A 22093-nucleotide genomic window follows, 5' to 3' on the forward strand; every position below is an offset into this window, starting at 1 on the left:
AAGTCCGATTTATTTAGGAACAGTGCAGTTGTAAAATAAAGGATCAGGCAGCACTACTAACAAATAATTAAAACACATTTATTTACATTAATATGAAATATACATGAATCAAACGACAGGGAGATTGCTTTTTCTATCCATCTATAAAAATCTTTAGCATAAAATTGGAACCTTTTTACTTCAACACTAAATAATCTCTTTAACTCAAAGTTATTTACTCTCTGCTTACAAATTCAACTTATTAAACTGCTAGTTTACTCGCAAAGAGGTTAGCTAACTCTCTGTTAAGTTATTTTTACAAATTTGATGTCAACTTCTAACATGCCAATTGACTCCCTTATGGACACTTCTTATTACTAATAAACTAATTCTTAACAGTCCTTCTATAACATCTCCTAGATTATAAGAGGAAATGTACAAAAGGATGAAACCTAGTCTCTTTGTCACATACTCTTCCAAGGTTTTGCACTAAAGTCAATTTGCCTTTAGTTTCATCTCAGGCCTTAGGCTTTCATCAGGAGTGTCTTGCTTCAGTGGTATCACATCGGGATATTGGTGGGCTTTTGGACTGCAATCTGCGGTACTTGAATAGCGCATGCAAGAGGTTTCAGCATGTGGGCAAATTCTCCTCTGGATCCTACTTCGGGACCTTCTGCTTCTAATGGCCTCTAACTGCCGACCACCGATGACTGTAACTGCCATCGTCTAGCTCTCTTCGGTAACAGAGCTTCGCCTTTGCTCTGTCGGCAACTGGACCTGGACTCTCCTGCTTAGTAACTGGGGCCCTGCCTCTCCTTACGATGATCGGCTCAGTGCCCTTTTATTTCGCCATCTCGAGACCCTGCACCAAGGGTTGTAAACCCCAAAGAATTCGGCAGTTCTCCTTGATCCTTATGCTAAGGCTGGCCCGCTCTGTTTTTCTTGTCTAGTCGGGCAGCGGAAACTTCACTAAAACTAGCGGACCTCTTTGATATTTGCTTTGAAGGTGTTCATACAAAGAGCTTACAAACAACTTTAATACACATTTAGCTGTAAACAACTTTCTTGTGCTCTTACACAGCTATATACAAAGTTCCGATGGCAAAGCATCGCTCTTGTTTTTGATATACTAGAATTCTTAGTAAAAACAGTAAATACATTTAATTCCCATAGGATTACTTACATTAATATTAAACATAAAATACATAGGCAAACAAGGTTATTTTTGTAACAGTTCTCATGAGACTTGACCTCCTGTAAAAATCGATGTAAAGCGCTTTGGTATTTTTAAGCTACATCGAATTTTACAATAGTAACCTCTTATGTTTACCAAGGACAAAAGATTGCAGTAGAGGGTGACTGTAAAGAAGAAATTAGTTGTAGAATTCAACTTGGTTGGATAGCCTTTGGAACACACTGTGAAGCACTCAAAGGAAACATCGCAATTTGCAAAAAACAGTTTGTTATTTGCAAATACTCTTTCTTTCATTGACTAAGCAGAACAAAAAGGATCTTTCCTTGAAATTGAGTAAGTGTAGTTAGTCAAGGCCTCAGAACTATTTTTTTGCTTAGAGATTAGTGAAGGAGTAGGATGAGTTGCCATTCTATTGTGACTGCTTTGTTAATGAATGCATTCCAAGCGAGGCATGAGTAGATATTATGCAAATCATTTGGGTTTCTATAGAGATCCAGAATAACAGTTTTTGGACTTCATAGAGTAATACTTGTATGTTTATGAACCATTATGATTCCAGCCTGTTTATCATCAGAGTATCTCTCACATAAAATTATGACCAGGTTTAAAACATTGTCATCCTTTCAGGTTCAAGGTAGTTATCTAACAAGTGACAATTGTATATCATCCAAACTTTTACAGATATTTTTATGAAAAGAATAAACAGTAAAAAAATTTCTGTGACAAAGTGTTATAAGATCTTTGTCCAGGTATCTCCCAGTGTAAGCAAACATAACTGAAGTCTTTCTGTGTTTACTTGTGTTTATATTCCAAGATCTGTATTTAAGTTTTGTCGATCTGGAAAAGACATATGACAAGGTGCCAAGAGAGAAGCTATTCAATACGCTACAGTTATATGGTGTCAATGGGACATTATATCAAGCAATACTTAGTCTGTATTTGAGTTGTAAGTCGGCAGTTAGAATTGAAGGAAGTACAGGAAGATGGTTTAATATTAAATCTGATGTGAGACAAGGATGTACATTATCCCCTCTGTTATTCATTATCTATATGGATCACATTATGAAGGAAAGTGGTATTAAACATGATATCAGAATTGGAGATGTCAGCTCTTTGCTTTATGCAGATGATGTTATACTTCTAAATAAATCTGCTACAAGTTTGCAAGATTCCCTGACTAAATTGAATAACTGTTGTAATAGATATGGTATGAAGGTCAGCATTAAAAAGACAAAGACAATGAAAATAGGTAGAATTGTTGAAAATGTCAACTGTGTTGTGAACGGGGAACCTGTGGAACAAGCAAAACATTTCGGCTACTTAGGCCCGATTTTTACTGAAGATGGTAAATTAAATATGGAAATAGACAACAGAATCAACAAAGCTGGTATGGTTGGAAGTCAATGAATAAATTCATATGGAATAAGAGAGAAATTAGTCGGAACACTAAATTAGCTGTATACAAGACAGTGTTCAAACCAGTTTTAACTTATGGATTTGATAGCTGGATCAGAAGTAAAACACTTGACCATAGACTAGAGACCGGATATGAGAGTCCTGAGAAAGATTAGAGGCATGAACAGATGGCATCAATGGCAATATCATATTAAAAACGAGTATATTAGGGAAGAACTTGACATTGCCGGCATCCAGGAATGCATTAGCAAAGCTAATCTGAGGTGGTATGGTCACTTAAACAGAATGGGCGAGGAAAGATTAGCCAAGCAACCGTTCTTTGCCAGGTTGGCAGGAAAACAACCCAGAGGAAGACCAAGAAGATCTGATAATGATAATATTGGAGTCTTGACAAGTAACAGACTGATTTGGTGGAAAATTGTAGATAGGAAGTTAGTAATGATGTGAGGGTATATGTCAGGAATTTGATGATGATGAAAAAATATATATATGTTAAAGATACAAAGCTATTTTAAACCTCGTTTTTATTCCATTTCCCAACCAAACAGACAAGTAAATCAAGTTTGTGCCTGCAAGTATTGCAAGTCTAGGTGACCCCACATGTAGTGCAACTCATGGTAAAGGTGGATAAGCTCTGATCACTATTCTTAATATTTACCCTTAATGCAAAGCACATCTCCTGGAGGAGATGTATGATGCTATATATTAAAGGCAAGGAGCCACTACCCAGACCGGTTTCAATCTTTATTGAGGTCTCATCAGTGGGAGCCAGGCTAGAAATACCAAGATTTTAGTAATACAGAGCTTATAAGTATTTTACCAGAACAAATTACCATAAGGTGTTTTAACCTTGTTAAATAAAAATGTCAGGATGAGATGTGCTTTGCATTAAGGGTAAATATTAAGAATAGTGATCAGAGCTTATCCACCTTTACCATGAGTTGCCTTGACTTGCACTATGTGTGGGGTCACCTAGACTTTCAATACTTGCAGGTGCAAACATGACTTACTTGTTTGTTTGCTTACTTGGGAAATGGAGTAAAAATCAGGTTTAAAATAGCTTGGTATGTTTAACATTTATTGTACCCAAGGTAAAATACTAATATATATATACACACACACACACACACACACACACACACACACACACACACACACACACACACACACACACACACACACACACACACACACACACACACATTTGAGTAATTGTATATTTCATTTTGGCTAATAATTTTTCTTAAAATTAACAATCTTTATAAAAAAAAATGTAATAGTATAAAATACTTGTGAATTTTTCAGCCTCCAACTCACACTTTTAACAGAACATCTTATGGACCAAATTCTCCAAATGAAGATAAAAACCTACTGAATGAAAAGGTGGATGAGTTGATGAAGTCGAGCATGATAGAATCGGTATTGGAATCACGAATGTATCCATATTACTTATTAAGGAAAGCAGTAACTAACCATCTTCAAAAAACAGGAAGGAGATTTGCAGATTTAGATGAACTTTGTGAAGAAATTGCAGACATTGAAGAAAATGAACTGAACTGGTATGGGTTTTTAAATTATCAAATTCATTTCAAATTATGGCGACTACAACCATGTTAGAAATAGCTATTTTAATTTCCCAATGTTTCTACCTTCATATTAAGGATATCTGGAGTATACGCACATATATATATATATATTTTAAAATAGCTTTGTATCTTTAATCACTTTTTACAGCCTTCATTGGGTATCCACTAAAGGTAGAAAATAATAATAAAATAAAAGAACTGCATCAAAGCTACATTCTATTTATGACATCAGAGAACAATTTCATATAGATAGTTTTTATTATAGGCAAAAGTGATGTTCTAATTAACACGAAAGTTGTTATATTAGAGTTAAGATCCCCAATTACCCATAGTCCTATTTATAATTGACGCTTAGGCAGAAAGGTTATGCAGGTAGAATATGTGGCTTTCATATTCTTGGGATTTTTAGACCATCATTATTGTTAAGATTAGGGTGGTTGATAAGAATTTCACAGACCTCCTTAAATTTACGTTCATACCATGTTTTGCAGTGATTTAAACAACAAGTGGCTTTCCAGTCAATTTTATGTAGAGTATTCAGGGCATGATCAGAAAAGACTGCTTTACCATAGTTATTAAATTTAATGTGCCGTTTATGTTCCTTTTTTTGGATAGGATTTGTGTATCCTGTTTGCGCTATATAGGGCAAATTACAGGTGCAGTGAATATGGTATACTCCAGGGTGGGCCATCAGAGGAAGTGGATCCTTGGCTGAGTTGAGTAAGTTCTTCAATTTTGCAGGGGGTTTAAAGGTTGCTTGAAGGTTATATTTCTGTAGTAGTAGTCTGTTTATTTTATCTGATATCCTTTTAATGTATGGAACAGTTAGTTTTATTGTAGTCTAGTTTATTTTTGTTTTTAAGTGAGGTCTTGTGAAGAATTTTGTTAATAGTATTTTGGCTGTAGCCATTTTTTAGGAAGATATTGTTGATAATTTTTAATTCATCTTTAAGTGATTGTTCATTGAAGCAAATCTTCAAAGCCCTGTTTTTTAGTGTGTTAATGACACTTAGGTTTGTGTTGGTTGGTGGTAGGAGTTTCTGTGTATATATTGGCCGGTATGTGTAGGCTTTCAGTAAACAGTGAAGGAAAGACTGCCAGAATGAAGACTTAAAGGGAGTGTGTTGTGCCTTTCAATCTCAGTTGTGAATTGTATGCATTTGTGTTGTTTGTTTTTGTTCAGGTGGCTTAGAAAAGTGTCTGTCTTGTCCCATGGCTGACAGACATTATACTTTCCTCAGCCACCTAAACAAACAACACAAATTCACAATTGAAATTGAAGGTCAGAACACACTTGTCACACATTTTCCTTCTGGCAGTCTTTCCTTCACTGTTTATTGAAAGCCTACACATACTGGCCAATATATATACACATAAACTCCTACCACCATCCAACACAAAAACTAAGTGTCATTAACGCACTGAAAAATAGAGCTTTGAAGATTTGCCCCAATGAACAAGCAATTAAAGATGAATTAAAAGTTATCAACAATACCTTCTTAAAAAATGGCTACAGCCAAAATACTATTAACAAAATTCTTCGCAAGACCTCACTTAAGAACAAAAATAAACTAGACTACAATAAAACTAAGCGTTCTATACATTAAAGGGATATCAGATAAAATAAACAGAATGCTACAGAAATAAACCTTAAAGCCACCTTTAAACCTCCTGCAAAATTAAAGAACTTACTCAACTCATCCAAGGATCCACTTCCTCTGCTGGCCCACCCTGGAGTATACTGTATTCATTGCACCTTGTAATTTGTCCTATATACGGGAAACAGGATGCACAATTCCTATCCAAAAAAAAAAAAAAGGAACATAAATCGCACATTAAATTTAATAATATGCTAAAGCAGTCTTTTTTGATCGTGCCCTCAATACTTTACATAGAATTGACTGAAAAGGCACCTGTTGTTTACATCAGGGGCCTTTCCTGATGTGGAAAAACGTGGTATGAACGTAAATTTAAGGAGGTCTGTGAAATTCTTATCAACCATCCTAATCTTAACAATAAAGATGGTCTAAAAATCCCAAGAATATGGAAGACACATTCTACCTAAGAGTTAATTATAAATAGAACTATAGGTAATCCAGGATCTTAAACTCTAATATAACAACTCTCGTGTTAAATTGGGACATCACTTAATAATAAAATTATCTATATGAAATTGTTCTCTGATGTCATAAATAGAATATATTTTTGATGTAGTTCTTTTATTTTATTTTTTCACTAGAGGTCAGGCCAGTAGAATAACCGTTGATCAAATCATTGTTTCTTTGGTATACTGTGTGAAATGTAATATAGCTTGTGTGTGTGTATACCCCAGAAGGTCGAAACATTGGGAAATAATAAGCTAATGCCTTTTGTTCAATTATGGGGAGTAGGTGAGGCCTTTAAACTCTATCTAGCTTTTGGAGATTGAGTGGGCAGTTCAATTTCCACCGGTAGCCAATCAGAGATAGCTGGCCCATGTCTATCACTAATTATAGACAGCCACTGATGAAGAGATTGGCAAGCAAGTGCTGCCATCTCTTGGTACCTAACTCTAACAGGATATGTTACTGTCTGAAATAATGTGGGTTCTATGGTAAATTTCTTGAGTTTAGTTTCCAGGATAAAAAAAGCCGCTTGCTCGTGCCAGAGATCGACTAACTCGGGAACTGGTCAAAGAAAGGCTTAGTAAAAGTTTCTCCAGTTGGCGATTAGACTCAAACTATAAGTCTGTCATTGGGAAATTGAAATAATTACTGTTATACCTTGATTAATGTTACCTCTGGTAACGAAGCCTCGTTTTACGTAAAAATGTTGAAATTTTAAGGTCAACGCCCAGCAATCACCCGGTTGGCAAACGAAGGTGACTCATCACGTACGCCCAAGCTGTGGATGTCTGTTTTAACAGTTTCGTGCCTCATCCATGTAATTTAGTCATTGCCTACACTTCGTAGGGTGTATTGCATTGCAATAAATGACGTGTTCTCTGATAGCATTATTGTAGATTTTGTAAATATTAATATTTAGTTAAAATGTCAGAATCAAGGAAAAGAAAAGCAATTTCTTAGAAACTAAATTAAATATCGTATGTGTTGAAAGGGGCGAAAGAAAATCCAATGTGTCACATTCTTTAGGATTAGCATAGTCAACTTTAACAACCATACTTATAGTCAAACAGAAAAAATAAAATAGTCGGCTCAGAATTGTATACAGATGTTACAGCAGCAAAATTAACTCACTTAAGGAGTCCAATTGTAGAACAAATGAAGAAATGTCAAGTTTGTGGATAACAATGTCATATGCTGAAAATGGTGATTCAAGAAAAAGCATTATTTTTATTTAATCATCTGAAATCACAAACTGAAGAAATTGCAGAAAATTTTATGGCTTCTTGTGGTCAGTTTGAGAAATTTAAAAAACAGGCCAGAATTTATAGTGTAAAATTATCAGGAGACGCTGCAAATAAGTTTCCAGAAAAACTAAAGGAAATACTGTATTTGTTGGCGTATAAGACACACCTTTTTTCTTTGAAAATAGGTCTGAAAAACAGGGTGCGTCTTATACGCCGATACTCAGTTTTTTTATTACTTTCATTTCTGGAAATTTTCTCTGTTCCAAGTTACGTGATTTCTTTCGTGCTTCCTTGCGATGTGCGAGAGCATTCCAGTTACAGAGTTCAGTGGATGCGCTTAAAGGAGTGTTTGTACATTTTCACACAAAAGGCTGGATGGATGGAGGAGGAATGAAGTTTATGGATAGATAAACTTTTATTTAGATGCCCTGGCAGACTGTTGAAGAAGCCTGCCCTGCTAGTATGGGATCAGTTTCATTCTCACAGAACAGAAGATGTTAAAAATAAACTCAAGGAATTGCAAACTCAGTTAGCTGTAGTTCTAGGAGGTCTAACTAGTCAGCTTCATCCTTTAGACGTCTGTATTAATAAACCATTTAAGGGATTTATGAAGGAGAAGTGGAACAGCTGGATGCAATCTTCAGATTTTGAGGTTACGCCATCAGGAATAAGGAAGAGGCCTAGGATTTCGCAAGTTTGTGAGTGGGTCAAAGCTTCATGGGATGCTGTGAAAACTGAGACAGTGGTTGAATCATTTAAGAAGTGTGGCATTAGTAATGCACTGGATGGTACAGAGGACAGTTTGTTGTATGAGGACTCAGATTCTGATTTAGAAGAGGTTTCAAGTGTCTCTTCATTTAGCTCTGGAGATGAATTTCTGGGTTTTGACGAAGAAGATTAAAAGGTGGGTATTTCCTAGTTAGATTAGGTATTTGTTGAAAGCAGACGTACTTATTACTTTATATTTGAAATACTGTAAATTCATTATAATAATTGGTGATAAAGGTTTTTTCCTTAAAAAAAAAAAAAAAAAAAAGTGTACAAAATAGGGGGTGCATCTTATGCGCTGGCAAATATGGTAATTGAATGTTGAGGGGAAAAAAAATAAAAATCCATAAACAGCTATTAGAAGAAAAAGGTTTTTCAGATATACTACATACTTTTGATAATCTAATTCTTTCCTTTAGTGTTACATGGTGATCAGCATTCATTTCAAACAAATTATGGAGACTGCAACAGTGTCAGAAATAGTCATTAATTGATTAACGAAGAGGATGTGTTCCATGAAATTACTTTATTAAGCAAAACTTCGTTCTCAGAGGTAAAAATACTATGGCCATAATAGGGATATGTTCATATGTAAATAAAATGAAAGACTTTTTGAAAAAAGAAAAGCTTTATTAAATAAAAAGTCAATATTACATACCTAATAAAGATAAAAGTACGACATTTTAAAATATGAATCTAAAGTTGACTGTTTATGCTTTTTTTCTTTCATTTAACAATTGCCTATATGGATTTATTGTATTTTACACTGATCGCTTAACAATAACACTTCTTCCTAAATCAGGATTTTTTTTAGTTAAATAATTTGGATAAAGCAAATGCTGTACATAAATTTAATGTAATTCCATGCATAAAGAGATTTACCAATTAGCATGCTGATTTTTCCTTTAATAAGAATTATTCAAGACCAAGAATTGTCACTTACTTTAACTTTTCAGCTAAGAAATTTTTATATATAATTTATTTGCTTGCATTCACACAGAAAACTTTGTATAGCATAAAACACAAATCCTTAAAAGAATATACCTCTTGAGAATTTTTCTCGTGTATAACTATGCTTAACAACTAAGGTGTTTATCCACTAGTCTTAGGTCTTTAATTACTACATCCATTATGCTTGAAGTCTTGTCAGTCAACTGGCCATCTTCTCTCCAAACATGTCTAAAGCCATTGTTTTGTTACTTTTTACCAATAAAACAATGTTGGGTCTTTAATTCCTCATTGTCTTCATTCATACAATCAATTTTGGCAATTGATTGTATGAATTGACAATTTGACAATTTTGATTGTCAAATGTTTTAGAAGCTGTAAGATTGCAAAATATCCATGATTTGGTATTCTCAACACTACTCTTTCTCTTCATGCATATCATTGTTAAGATTGGCTCTTAGATATTTAAAATTCTTCTGATGCAGCTATAGTATTAGCTACATTAGAAGATGATTTACAAAGATCATTAAAAGCATTAAATGATATCTCAAAACAATGTAATATGACAATATCTAAAGAAAAAATAAAAATAATAGCATTCAAAGGAGAAAACCCAATAAGAAGTAAAATAGTGATAGATAATAAAATATTAGCAGGCAATGACAATCAAGGAAAAGAAGGAGTAGCCATAGTATTCAACACAAAATACGAGGCTAATCTTCTTGAATGGCAGTCAGTCTCAAGTAGAGTAATGTGGGCAAATATGAGAATGGGGAACTGGACAATGAGACTTATTTGTGCCTATGGTCCCACAGAAGGTTCTACTAAGGTAGAAGTGGAGGAATTTTTTGAGGCTTTAGAAAAAGCAACTGACACAATGAAAAATGAAAAGTTGGTCCTTGTTGGGGATCTAAATAGCAGAGTAGGAAATGATTGTGAGACATACAAAAATATTTTGGGAAAATTTGGAGAAATGAGCAAAGCTAATAATAATGGCAAATATCTGTTGGATTTCTGCTCAGGACATGGACTGGTTATTACTAACACCATGTTCCAACATAAAAATGTGCACAAATTCACATGGAGAGAAGAGGCAAGGAATAAGAAAAGTCTCATTGACTATGTTATTGTTGATAGTGATGTTTTCTCCCTGGTGCAGGACACCAGAGTGTACAGAGGATTTGAAATTGGAAGTGATCACTATTTAGTCTTGAGCAGGATAAAATTGAATTTCATATTGAAAAGAATAACATGTAAGAAAGTTTTAAAGCGAATAAAAGTTGAGCAGCTCTCAGATGTGAGCTGTAGACTAAAATACACAAAGATTATTGAAGGAAAAATGAAAGAGTTTGGGAACAGGAATCAAACTTTGGAGATTCAGTGGCAAACTCTGAAGAAAACATTGATTGATTCTGCCAGAGAGGCATGTGGTGAGGTTGTTTGTAAGGATAAAAAAATCAGAACTCCTTGGTGGACACAGGAGGTTAAAGAGGCAGTGAAGGAAAAGAAGAAAGCATACCAAAAGTTCCTGTCAAATAAGTCAGCTTGTGCTCTTAGAGAATATAGAGACAAATGCAAGAATGCTAAACACTGTAAAACTAGCTAAACAAAAGTCATGGGAGGACTTTGGCAAGAATATAGAAAATAAATATCAAGAAGGTGGCAAAATATTCTGGAGGTTGTTGAAGAAGCTTAAGAATGGAGGAAAGAGTGCTGTAAAAGGAATTAGAGATGATAAAGGTGACATGAAAACGGGAGAAAAAGATATCCTTGAAGTATGGAGTAATTACTTTGAAAAACTGCTAAATGAAACAAGCAGTGATAACAGCACAGTGGTAAAAAACACTGACCAAGGCATGCAGTCAGGAATACATATCCATACTTGAAGTAGAAAAAGCCATCAAAGGCTTGAAATGTGGAAAGGCAGCAGGAGTAGATGATATTCGACCAGAAATGCTGAAGTATGGTGGTATAAGAGTCTTACAGTGGCTGCACTGCATAGTTCAGAAAGCCTGGACAGAGGGACGAATTCCCGATGATTGGAGTAGAGCTCTCATAGTACCCATATATAAAAAGGGAAATAAAACTGCATGTGAGAATTACAGAGGTATTTCCCTACTTAGTGTTCCTGGCAAGATCTATGCAAGTATACTTGAGAAACGGTTGAGAAGAATTGTGGAAGAAAAGCTTGGTGAAGAACAAGCTGGATTCAGGCCAAATAGAGGCTGTCAGGATCAGATCTTCACTTTACGACAAATAGTCGAGAAAGCATGGGAATATAACAAAGATCTGTATTTAAGTTTTGTCGATCTGGAAAAGGCATATGACAAGGTGCCAAGAGAGAAGCTATTCAATACGCTGCAGTTATATGGTGTCAATGGAACATTATATCAAGCAATACTTAGTCTTTATTTGAGTTGCAAGTCAGCAGTTAGAATTGAAGGAAGTACAGGAAGATGGTTTAATGTTAAATCTGGTGTGAGACAAGGATGTACATTATCCCCTCTGTTATTCATTATCTATATGGATCACATTATGAAGGAAAGTGGTATTAAACATGATATCAAAATTGGAGATGTTAATGTCAGCTCTTTGCTTTATGCGGATGATGTTATACTTCTAAATAAATCCGCTACAAGTCTGCAAGATTCTCTGACTAAATTGAATAGCTCTTGTAATAGATATGGTATGAAGGTCAGCAATAAAAAGACAAAGACAATGAAAATAGGCAGAATCATTGAAAATGTCAACTGTGTTGTGAATGGAGAACCTGTGGAACAAGTAAAACATTTCAGCTATTTAGGCACGATTTTTAGTGAAGATGGTAAATTAAAAATAGAAATAGACAGCAGAATCAGCAAAGCTGGTATGGTGGGAAGTCAATTGAATAAATTCATATGGAATAAGAGAGAAATTAGTCGGAACACTAAATTAGCTGTATACAAGACAGTGTTCAAACCAGTTTTAACTTATGGATCTGAGAGCTGGGTCAGAAGTAAAACACTTGACCAAAGACTAGAGACTGCAGATATGAGAGTCCTGAGAAAGATTATAGGCATGAACAGATGGCATCAATGGCAGTATCATATTAAAAACGAGGATATTATAAAAGAACTTGACATTGTCAGCATCCAGGAATGCGTTAGCAGAGCTAATCTCAGGTGGTATGGTCACTTAAACAGAATGGGCGAGGAAAGATTAGCAAAACAAGTGTTCTCTGCCAGGTTGGCAGGAAAACGACCGAGAGGAAGACCAAGATATAGGTGGATTGATACGGTACAAAGTGCTTTAGACGATAGAAATATAAGATCTGATAATATTGGAGTGTTGACAAGTAACAGACTGATTTGGAGGAAAATTGTAGATAGGAAATTAATAATGATGTAATTTTTTTCATGCAGTACTATCATATCCTGTACACCCCTTGAGGGTACATGGCAGGAATTTGATGATGATGATGATGATGATAAAATATTAGAACAAGTAAAGACTTTCAGATACTTGGGATGTGATTTATCATACGAAGAAGACATGGACACTAAAATATCAAACTTTGTCAAAGTAAATGGCATAATAAATAATATATTTAAGTCATCCCTAGTACAAAAAACACACTTGAATTAGACTATATAATGTAAGTCAAAACCAGCTCTACTATACGAAAGTGAAACATGGACCATAAAAAAGAAAGATGAAAAATGAATTCAAACAGCAGCAATGAAATTTCTCAGAAAAACAGCTGGATATACCAAGTGGGACATAAAACAAATGAAGAAATTTTACAATCCCTGAAAATAAAACCAATTAATGACTACATAAGACAGTATAACAAAACTGGATAGAACATTTAAATTGAATGAAGACCAGCAGACTTCCAAAAATATTATACAGATCCATATTAGGAAGAAGACAAATTATCCACTTGCTTAAAGACATGATTATCAACAACCAAGTGAAATTGATCATTATGGGTCCTTGACAAATCATAAACAGATGGCCCATAGGCTTACTAGTCTTAATTAAATTAAATATCATTTGTCAATTTCAGAGGAATATATAAGGGAATTTCCCTACTGAGTGTTTCTAGTAAGGTTTATAAGCCTACTTGAGAAGAGGATAAAAATTATTGAAGAGAATCTTGGAGAACACCAGTTGAGTTCTGGCTAAACAGGAGTTGTCAAGATCACATTTTTTCACTTTGAGACAAATAGTTGAGAAATCATGGGAATATAACAAGGATTTATATTTGTTTTGTAGATCTGGACAAGGCATATGGCAAAGGTGTCAAAAGAAAAGCTGTTCAAAACACTACAAATATATGGTGTAAATGGTACATTATATTTAGCAATACATAGTCTATATTTGAGTTGTGAGTTGTCAATTAGAACTGAAGGAGGAATAGGAAGATGGTTTGTTAAATCAGGTGTGAGACATGGATAACTTGAATTAGTTAGGAATGTGGCATTAAACGTGATATCAAAATTGGAGATGTTAATCTCGGGTATTACAATTCTAAATAAATCTAATCAGGTCTCTAGGATTCCTTGACTAAATTGAATAACTGCGGTGATAAATTTGGTATGAAAATAGGCAGGAACATCGAAAAAACTGCATCCTGAATGGAGAACCTACAGATGGAAGTGAATCATTTCATCTATTTAGGCATAATTTTAGTGAAGATGGTAATTTAAAAATATGGGAATAAAAAGCAGAATTAGCAAAGCTGGTGTGATAGGAAGTCAACTGAATAAATTTATATGGAATAAGAAAGAAATTAGTTGAAACATTACAGTAGCTGTGCACAAGAGTCTTAAAACCAACTTTAAGTTACTGATCTGAGAGCTGTGATAGAAATAAAACATTTGATCAAAGACTAGATCACAGATGTGAGAATTCTGAGAAAAATTAGGAGTGAATAGATGGCATCAATAGCAGTATCATATAAAAAATGAGGATATCACAAAGGAACTTTTTATCGTTAGCACTCAGGAGTTTCAGCAAAGCAAACCTTGGGTTTGCTCTGCTCAAGTGACCATATCACCTGTTATGCTCGCTTAAACAGATTGGAAGAGGAAAGGTTAGCAAAACAATTTTCTTTTGCCAGAGTAGCAGGAAAAAAAGACCTAGAGGAAGACCAAGATCTAGGTGGATTGATACATTTTGAAGTACCATTTTTAAAGACAGAAATATGACAATATTGGAGTCCTTATGGATAAAAGGATAAACTTGGTTATTGAAGAACACATTAACATCCAGAGATAAAGAGGTTATTATTCCCCTTTATAAGGTGTTGATACTTCCACATTTGGATTACTCTGCTTAAGTTGGGTCACCTGTATTCCTTGGAGATGAGGAGCAGTGGCGGCTCATGCATAGGCACTGTGGAACCGCATCACCCCCATTTTTCTCAATATATAAATATATTTATTCATTTATTTATATTTGCTTGTAATATTTAATTTTATCATCAACGATCCTATACAATTCTCTTATTTTGTATAAAAAATAATAAAAATCGATCTTGTAGCACTTAGGAGGATGAAGGATGCTAGCAGCACTGTTTATCACAGTGTCATATTACTAGTATTTGCTACGTGCATATGCTTGTGCACGTCATAGTGAGATGCGAGCTATTAGCATAATGCGGCACTGTCCGTTGTGCAGTTCCACTGTTGTTTATATGCAGTTTGCATCAATAGTAGAGTGTTCCTAGTGCTTATCGTGTTTGCTCCATCTCTTTAAATATTTGGACATAACGTTTGTTGTAGTTTTTATTTTAGGACATTATTGGGGTTATGATAGTGGGTTTTATTTTTAAGTAAATTTGAATTATACCAAACTGTATAATTTTATCGATAATAATAAACATTATTTTTTTATGTTTAATTTTTTTAACATTTTTACCATAATTTTGATATTTTATCCAAACTGTGTGTATGTATATTTCAAAAGTTGCAGCACTCCCACGATTTCCAACCACGAGCCGCCACTGATGAGGAGGTTGTGGAGAGGGTTCAGAGGACAGTGACTAAATTGGTGAGTGATGTAAAAAAATGCTCCCTACATTGATAGATTGAGAACTTGTGGATTACAGAGGTTGGTTGATAGGTGGAGAAGAGGGGATTAAATTACTAAAAGGTTTTTATAAGATTGATGCAGGAGAAATATTTCAGCTGTGTTGATAGTGATGGAAGAACAAGAGGTCATCCCTGGAAAATAAGGAAAAGGGTGTGAGAACTAGATTTTTTGCTTGGACGGTGGTGAATGAGTGGAATGCATTGCCTGACTCGGTTATGAGTTCTTCGTCTTTAAATGAATTTAAGAAGAGGTATGATACATATTGTTTTGATAGTTTGGGTCTCCCGTGATGAGTCTACTGACTCCATGGAGATATCCATAATAACAATAAAGATGAATTTGAAGAAAAGTTGTCATTAGGAAGTTAGTACTACGTGAAAGGTTTATATCATTACTATCCTATACATCCTCTGAGGGTACATATCAGGAATTTGATTTAGTTTGGATAACATCCTGACAGGTCTTCAAGGATAATAGCATAAGCCAATAGATGCTCTTCCCATTCTCCTTTGCTCATTTAGGTCTGACTTTTTTCAAATGCTATTGTAGATTAAACAGAGTTGATAGGAAAGCATCTACTTGGCATAGTTCATATTTTATTTGAAAAAATGAAGAATATTCCTGTAGGAAATGTACCTTGCTGGATATAGCATTTATATATTTCTGTGGCATTTAATCTCATTACATCTTATAGTCCAATTCAGTGTATACTGTAATGCACTTGTTTATGGTCCACATATGCAATAAAAATTCTTTATTTTGCATATGTGGACCATATGCAATAAAGAATTGCATAATGCAAGATAAAAAAATATGCAATTTTTTTTGTGTATTATATACCCCCATGTCTTTTTGTTTTTTTGTGTGTTATATACCCCCCCCCCCCGCATTTCTAATAAGATGGACCTCCATTGCACCACCACGATGCACGTTGCATGGACCACTGCTATCGGTCGAGCCCATTTCCCCATGTGTAACCTGTGGCATAACCTAACAACTGTTGGAATGTGAAAATATGATCAGTTAACTTCCTGTTAGAGAAGCCATACTGATAATCTCCAGTGAAGTTTTGATATACATTAATTCTTTTCCTCATTAGCATAGTTTATTTTGTAGCAGGTGTCCAAGAGTAAGATACCTCTGATAATCAGGAAATCTCCTTTAAAAAAAAAAAAAACAGGAGATAATATGGCTGTATTCCAATACACTGGGATTTCTTTTTGTGATATTATTTCATAAATTTCAGTAAAGAAAGTTTAGAAGTTTTGCTGTAACTTTATTTTCACGAGCTGTCGTGTTATTTTTAATGCTTTACAAATCTCCACTTCTATCAGAAATGATTCCTTAATTGTAGGTGTTAATCCTTTTAACATTACTTCAATCCTGTTGACTGCACCATTTTGTTAAAGTGCGTTCAATCTCATTGGCTGTGCCATTTTGTTATACTATGTACTTCTGTAATAAATGAGGGTTTTTAATCCTGTCGTAACTGCGGCATTGTAAATGGGGGGGGGTCTATTTTATTTATTTTTTTATATATCTCTTTAATTTCTCTTTATGGATCTCTTTACGCTATATATATGGTTCTTATTACAGTATATATCTTTTATATATCGCTTTTTTCTTATACATTAATTCGCTTTCCTTATCACTCTTTAATCTCGTATATATCTCCTTACGCTAAACTGCCTTCTTATTCTTTGAACACCAGAAAATTTATTTGATTAAAAGCTGCACCACTGATGTTCGTTTTCTATTAACAAGAAGTGTAAAAATGTGTCCAGTAGTTTTCCATTTACCCTCAGAATATCCCTAATTTAATTAGTATCTGCAGTCATGGTCTACTATCTATTCTTTACTATCCTTTCTCTTGGGTTCCCGCTAATAGGCTCTAATATTATTTTCGGATCAGTGCATTAAATAATTAAGAATTGGGCGACACTTATTTAATATTTAAACAACAACATTTAATTCACATAAGACAAATTTACACTGCATTTTACTCACACAAATCATATCACATATTTAACTAATTTTCTTAATATAACATAAACCATTTATACTGAGCAATGGTACCTATTACTAATTGTTAACTCTTATTCATCGAACACATAGACAATATCTTTTACACACAATTGCTCCTTCCTTTCTATGCTAGGAATATTCTATAGGTAAGTTTCAGCAAACAGTTACACTATGACTTATTTCGACTACAAATTCCTGAAAATTATTTACTTTATAATTTTCAACTGTTAAATATGCCTATTTAGATCAGCCTCTATTTTACAGTCCACTAATAAGTTCTCGTAAAAACTCAAGAAAATTGAACAAATTGGTCAACTCACTTTATAGCTGCTACCCACTGTGCACTTGGCTTCGAATTGGACTTCTGTTCCCTTTTCTTCCATGTCAGGTTTTTCTCTCCCTCTTTATGCCGGCAATAGATTTACTGACGCTTCTGGGACGCCGCACTTCAGACGAAGATTATCGGCTTGTGGAATGCTTGCATGCGTATTGGACTAACGGAGCAATTTGTTCCCTCTGGTTAACAGCTCCCGGCGAAGAATCGTCAATTCATCATCAAATATTGGCAGATCGGCTCCTCGTCATCTTTCTTTTGGATCACTGGCGCGATTTCTCCCGAAGTCGCGTTCCCGATGACCACATCTGACAGATAACTACCGACGACCTCTGGATCACCGATGAAAATTTCTGAAACCTGTGTTGTGATCTTTTTGCCAACGCTTCTTATTCGGTCAATTGCGAATCCTTGCACGGAGATATGCGACCCCCGAACATTTCGGTGAAATCCCTTGATCCTTTTCTCAGACTGACTCTTCCTTTGTTTTTCTCCAACACTCCCTAAATCCTATTCATTCTGGCAGCGGACATTCGTTTGAACCTTTTGTCAGTCCACCTAGCACTGACCTTGAGCATTTCCATGTAAAACACACACAAAATTTGACGTCTTTACAAATAGCTAAAATTATACTGTTTACTAGTGGCAAGGTATTGCCTTAATACTACCCCTTCTAGAATATTCCCTTATTTGGCAGAGAGCATATACAATTCCCATTGGGATTATTTACGTTCAAACAAACATCTATGTACAAGTTACAATTCTTACTGGGCTTGACCTTGGTAAAATTTATGTAAAAATATTTAGACTTTTTGGAGCTACATAATATTTTTACACTTCCACTACCCTGCTTTGTCTTTCTTTACTCTTTATGAGATGCAGTGATAGTTTAAAATGCCACAGAAATATATAAATATGACACAACTATGTAATTGCTATATCCCAAGGTACATTTCCAACAGGAATATTCAATTTTTCAAATAAAATATTAGCTTTCCAACTAGATGCTCTCCTATCAACTCTGTTCAATTTAGCATTTGAAAAAAGTCATGTCTAAATGAGCAAAGGAGAGTGGAAATGAATGGGAAGACCATTATATTGGCTTATGCTGCTGCCATTATCCTTGAAGACCTATCAGGATGTTATCCGACAATCAAATTCCTGATATGTACCCTCAGAGGATGTATAGGATATTATGTGATAGTAATGATGTAATCCTTTCATGTATTACTAACTTTCTCTTTTCCTCCAAATTAATCTTTTATCCATAAGGACTGCAATATTGTCATATATTTCTGTCTTTATAAATGGTACATGATACTGTATCAGTCCACCTATATCTTGGTCTTTATCGTGAATAGTCGGCTGCCTTAACTCTCGACTGCTGCCATCTACCTGTTTAGACTATATCCTATTTCTTGCTCTCTATAGTCTAACAAATTTATTTGTTTAACGACTGTGCCAATTAAAGTATATATTGAGTGTGATATAAGATATTAAACTAAAGACAAAGCAGATATCGTTCATATTCCCTACTTGTATTAATTATTCTTACTTTAAACTAGTTGTGGCATAAATATTAAATCATGTAACTTCTGTGATTGTTAATTAACTTAAGGAATTCACAACATGCAATAGATTATAAGTTAAATTAAACTTTAATATATATTTCCAATATTTCGGCAACGTCACGTCGCCATCTTCAAAGGAACTTAAAATAAAGACGTGCGTGCAGGCACTACACACATAAATGAGGACGAAGCAAGGAAGCTATTGTTTCTCCTAAAAGTCTTGATGGTGCCCCCTAGCAGGCTATGTAGGTATTCTTGGCCGTTGGGATGAAGGTTTCCTGATGTACGTCTCCCAAATTTGGGGTAGTCTCATGCAACCAAATTTGTTGAGGTTTGGCATCTTTTTTAGGGCTGAGGCTGATTCCATGAAAAGTCTTTCAAATTTGAACTTGCTACGGTGTATTACTGTGGCTTTCTTCCACCATATTCTGTGGCATGTATCCAGAGCAGTGTGATATAATAAGATATTAAACTAAAGACAAAGCAGATATCATTCGTATTCCCTGTTTATATTATTCTGCAAGACCAGAGTGGCTATACTGGTGAAAACTAATGTAGTCCCTGTGTTCTGAAATTCTGATATTCGTTGTCCTGCTTGTTTAGCCCAAGTAGGACAGCTTACAGCTGCAAGGGACCTGGTATACACCAGCTAGGTCTAGGGGAAGTGATTGGTCTTTAGTGGAGCGGATAAGGGATGCCAATTTTCTATATGGTTTGTAACAAGAGGTCAAGTCATGTTTTTTTAAAGATTTTGGTAATTTTTTCCGAGGTGCCTCGGATGTAGGGAATGGTGGTGGATTTAGAGTAATCCTTCTTGTGAAGGGGGGGGGGGTTGTAGGTTTACTGTTTCAATATTTTTGGGATTTTGGGGGGGGGGGGGAGGGGAAGCCATTGGCTGAGAAAGTGTTGAGGATGTGATTTAGTTCAGTGGTTAGGGCATTGTCATTTGAACAGATTAGTTTAGCCCTGGTGTGTAGTGTCTTAATGACTCCATATTGTTGTGAAGCGGGGGTGGTGGGATTGTTGGTGAATGTATCTGCCTGTATTGGGTGGGTTTTCTTTTTTTTTTTTTACAGGCAGATAACATTCACCAACAATCCCCTCCCTCCCACAACAATATGGAGTCATTAAGACACTACACAACAGGGCTAAACTAATCTGTTCAAATGACAATGCCCTAACCACTGAACTAAATCGCATCCTCAACACTTTCTCAGCCAATGGCTACACCCCCCTAAAAAAAAAAAAAAAAAAAAAAAAAAAAAAAAAAATATATATATATATATATATATATATATATATATATATATTGAAACAGTAAACCACAACCCCCTCCCCTCCTTCACAACCAGGATTACTCTAAATCCATCACCATTCCCTACATCCGAGACACCTCGGAAAAAATGACCAAAATCTTAAAAAAAAAAAAACATGACTTGACCTCTTGTTACAGACCATATCGAAAATTGGCATTCCTTATCCGTTCTACTAAAGACCAACCACTTCCCCTAGACCTACCTGGTTTATATCAGGTCCCTTGCAGCTGTAAGCTGTCCTACTTTGGCCAAACAGGCACGACAGCGAATATCAGAATTTCAGAACACAGGGACTACATCAGTTTTCACCAGTATAGCCACTCTAGTCTTGCAGACCATGCTCTGGATACACACCACAGAATACGGTGGAAGAAAGCCACAATAATACACCGTAGCAAGTTCAAATTTGAAAGACTTTTCATGGAATCAGCCTCAGCCCTAAGAAACATGCCAAACCTCAACAAATTTGGTTGCATGAGACTACTCCAAATTTGGGAGACGTACATCAGACCTTCAGCCCAACAGCCAAGAATACCTACATAGCCTGCTAAGGGGGCACCATCAGGACTTTTAGGAGAAACAATAGCTTCATCCTCATTTACTGAGTGTAGTGCCTGTGTGCACATCTTTATTTTAAGTTCCTTTGAAGATGGCAATGTGACGTTGCCGAAATATTGGAAATATATATTAAAGTTTAATTTAATTTATATTCTATTGTACGTTGTGAATTCCTTAGGTTAATTAATAATCATGTATAATCAATGTATAAGCCTTTCTACGAGAATATAACTTCTATCTAATGTAGGTTTGAATTATTTTTAGGATAGTGCATTGACGGATTCAGTCCAATGTATTGTTTACAAACCATTTAAGTCTAGAGGAATATTTACAGAATGATACAGTATATACACAGTCATTACAGTTTTCTTGCTACTCTAAATTTTAGTTCTAAGCTAATTCACAATTTATCATAACATTATTTGAACATAAGACGTGCCTTGGTTAAGCCTAATTCACCATTAATATACAATATCTCGCAAACAAAGGCACTTGACATACAATCTTGTTCGGTATTACAACTACTTACAATTCTTGATCAGCAGACAGTCTTTCACATTAACCTTTTTTCATACTTAAGTCTTCTTATCTTTCTTTTTGCTTACTGACTCGTTCCCTTTTTCCTGCTGAATTTCTTCCTTGTTCGAGTAGTCGACTGTGCCTTTCCTTGTTGGATCCTTAACATAGTGGCAATGTATAGCTCCTTCCTTTCACAATGACTCGACACAATATTTCTCATGCAGTGGCAATCCAGATAGAAGACAACCGATACTTCTTTTTCATTTCCTAAGAACGAAATCTTGCGTCACAGTAATCTCAGGCAAGAGAAGGCCTAGAAAAATCCTAAGACAAACGCCGCTTCTCTTCCGACTGTGAACTTGGCATGACAGGGACTTAGGTAAGAGAAGACCAAAACAAAAATTCTAAGAACAGTTTCTTCCTGACGAATTGCCTTATATAGGCCCAGACC

At 35.1% G+C, this 22093-nt stretch overlaps 1 protein-coding gene across 3 annotated transcripts in view; it reads left to right on the top strand.

Moving 5' to 3' along the window:
- Positions 1-22093, top strand: part of LOC150099322 (putative inhibitor of apoptosis) — a 122533-nt gene that overhangs the window by 87642 nt on the left and 12798 nt on the right. For all 3 annotated transcript variants that reach the window (XM_090404472.1, XM_090404471.1, XM_090404473.1), the window contains one exon: positions 3896-4149. In XM_090404472.1, the coding sequence (XP_090260598.1) occupies positions 3896-4149 (254 nt within the window). The remainder of the gene's footprint in view (positions 1-3895; positions 4150-22093) is intronic.

The sequence above is a fragment of the Typopeltis vanoorti genome, chromosome 14 (genome assembly GCF_054136105.1).
Source record: "Typopeltis vanoorti isolate ZY-2024b chromosome 14, IOZ_Tvanoo_1.0, whole genome shotgun sequence".
NCBI classification, from domain to species: domain Eukaryota; kingdom Metazoa; phylum Arthropoda; class Arachnida; order Uropygi; family Thelyphonidae; genus Typopeltis; species Typopeltis vanoorti.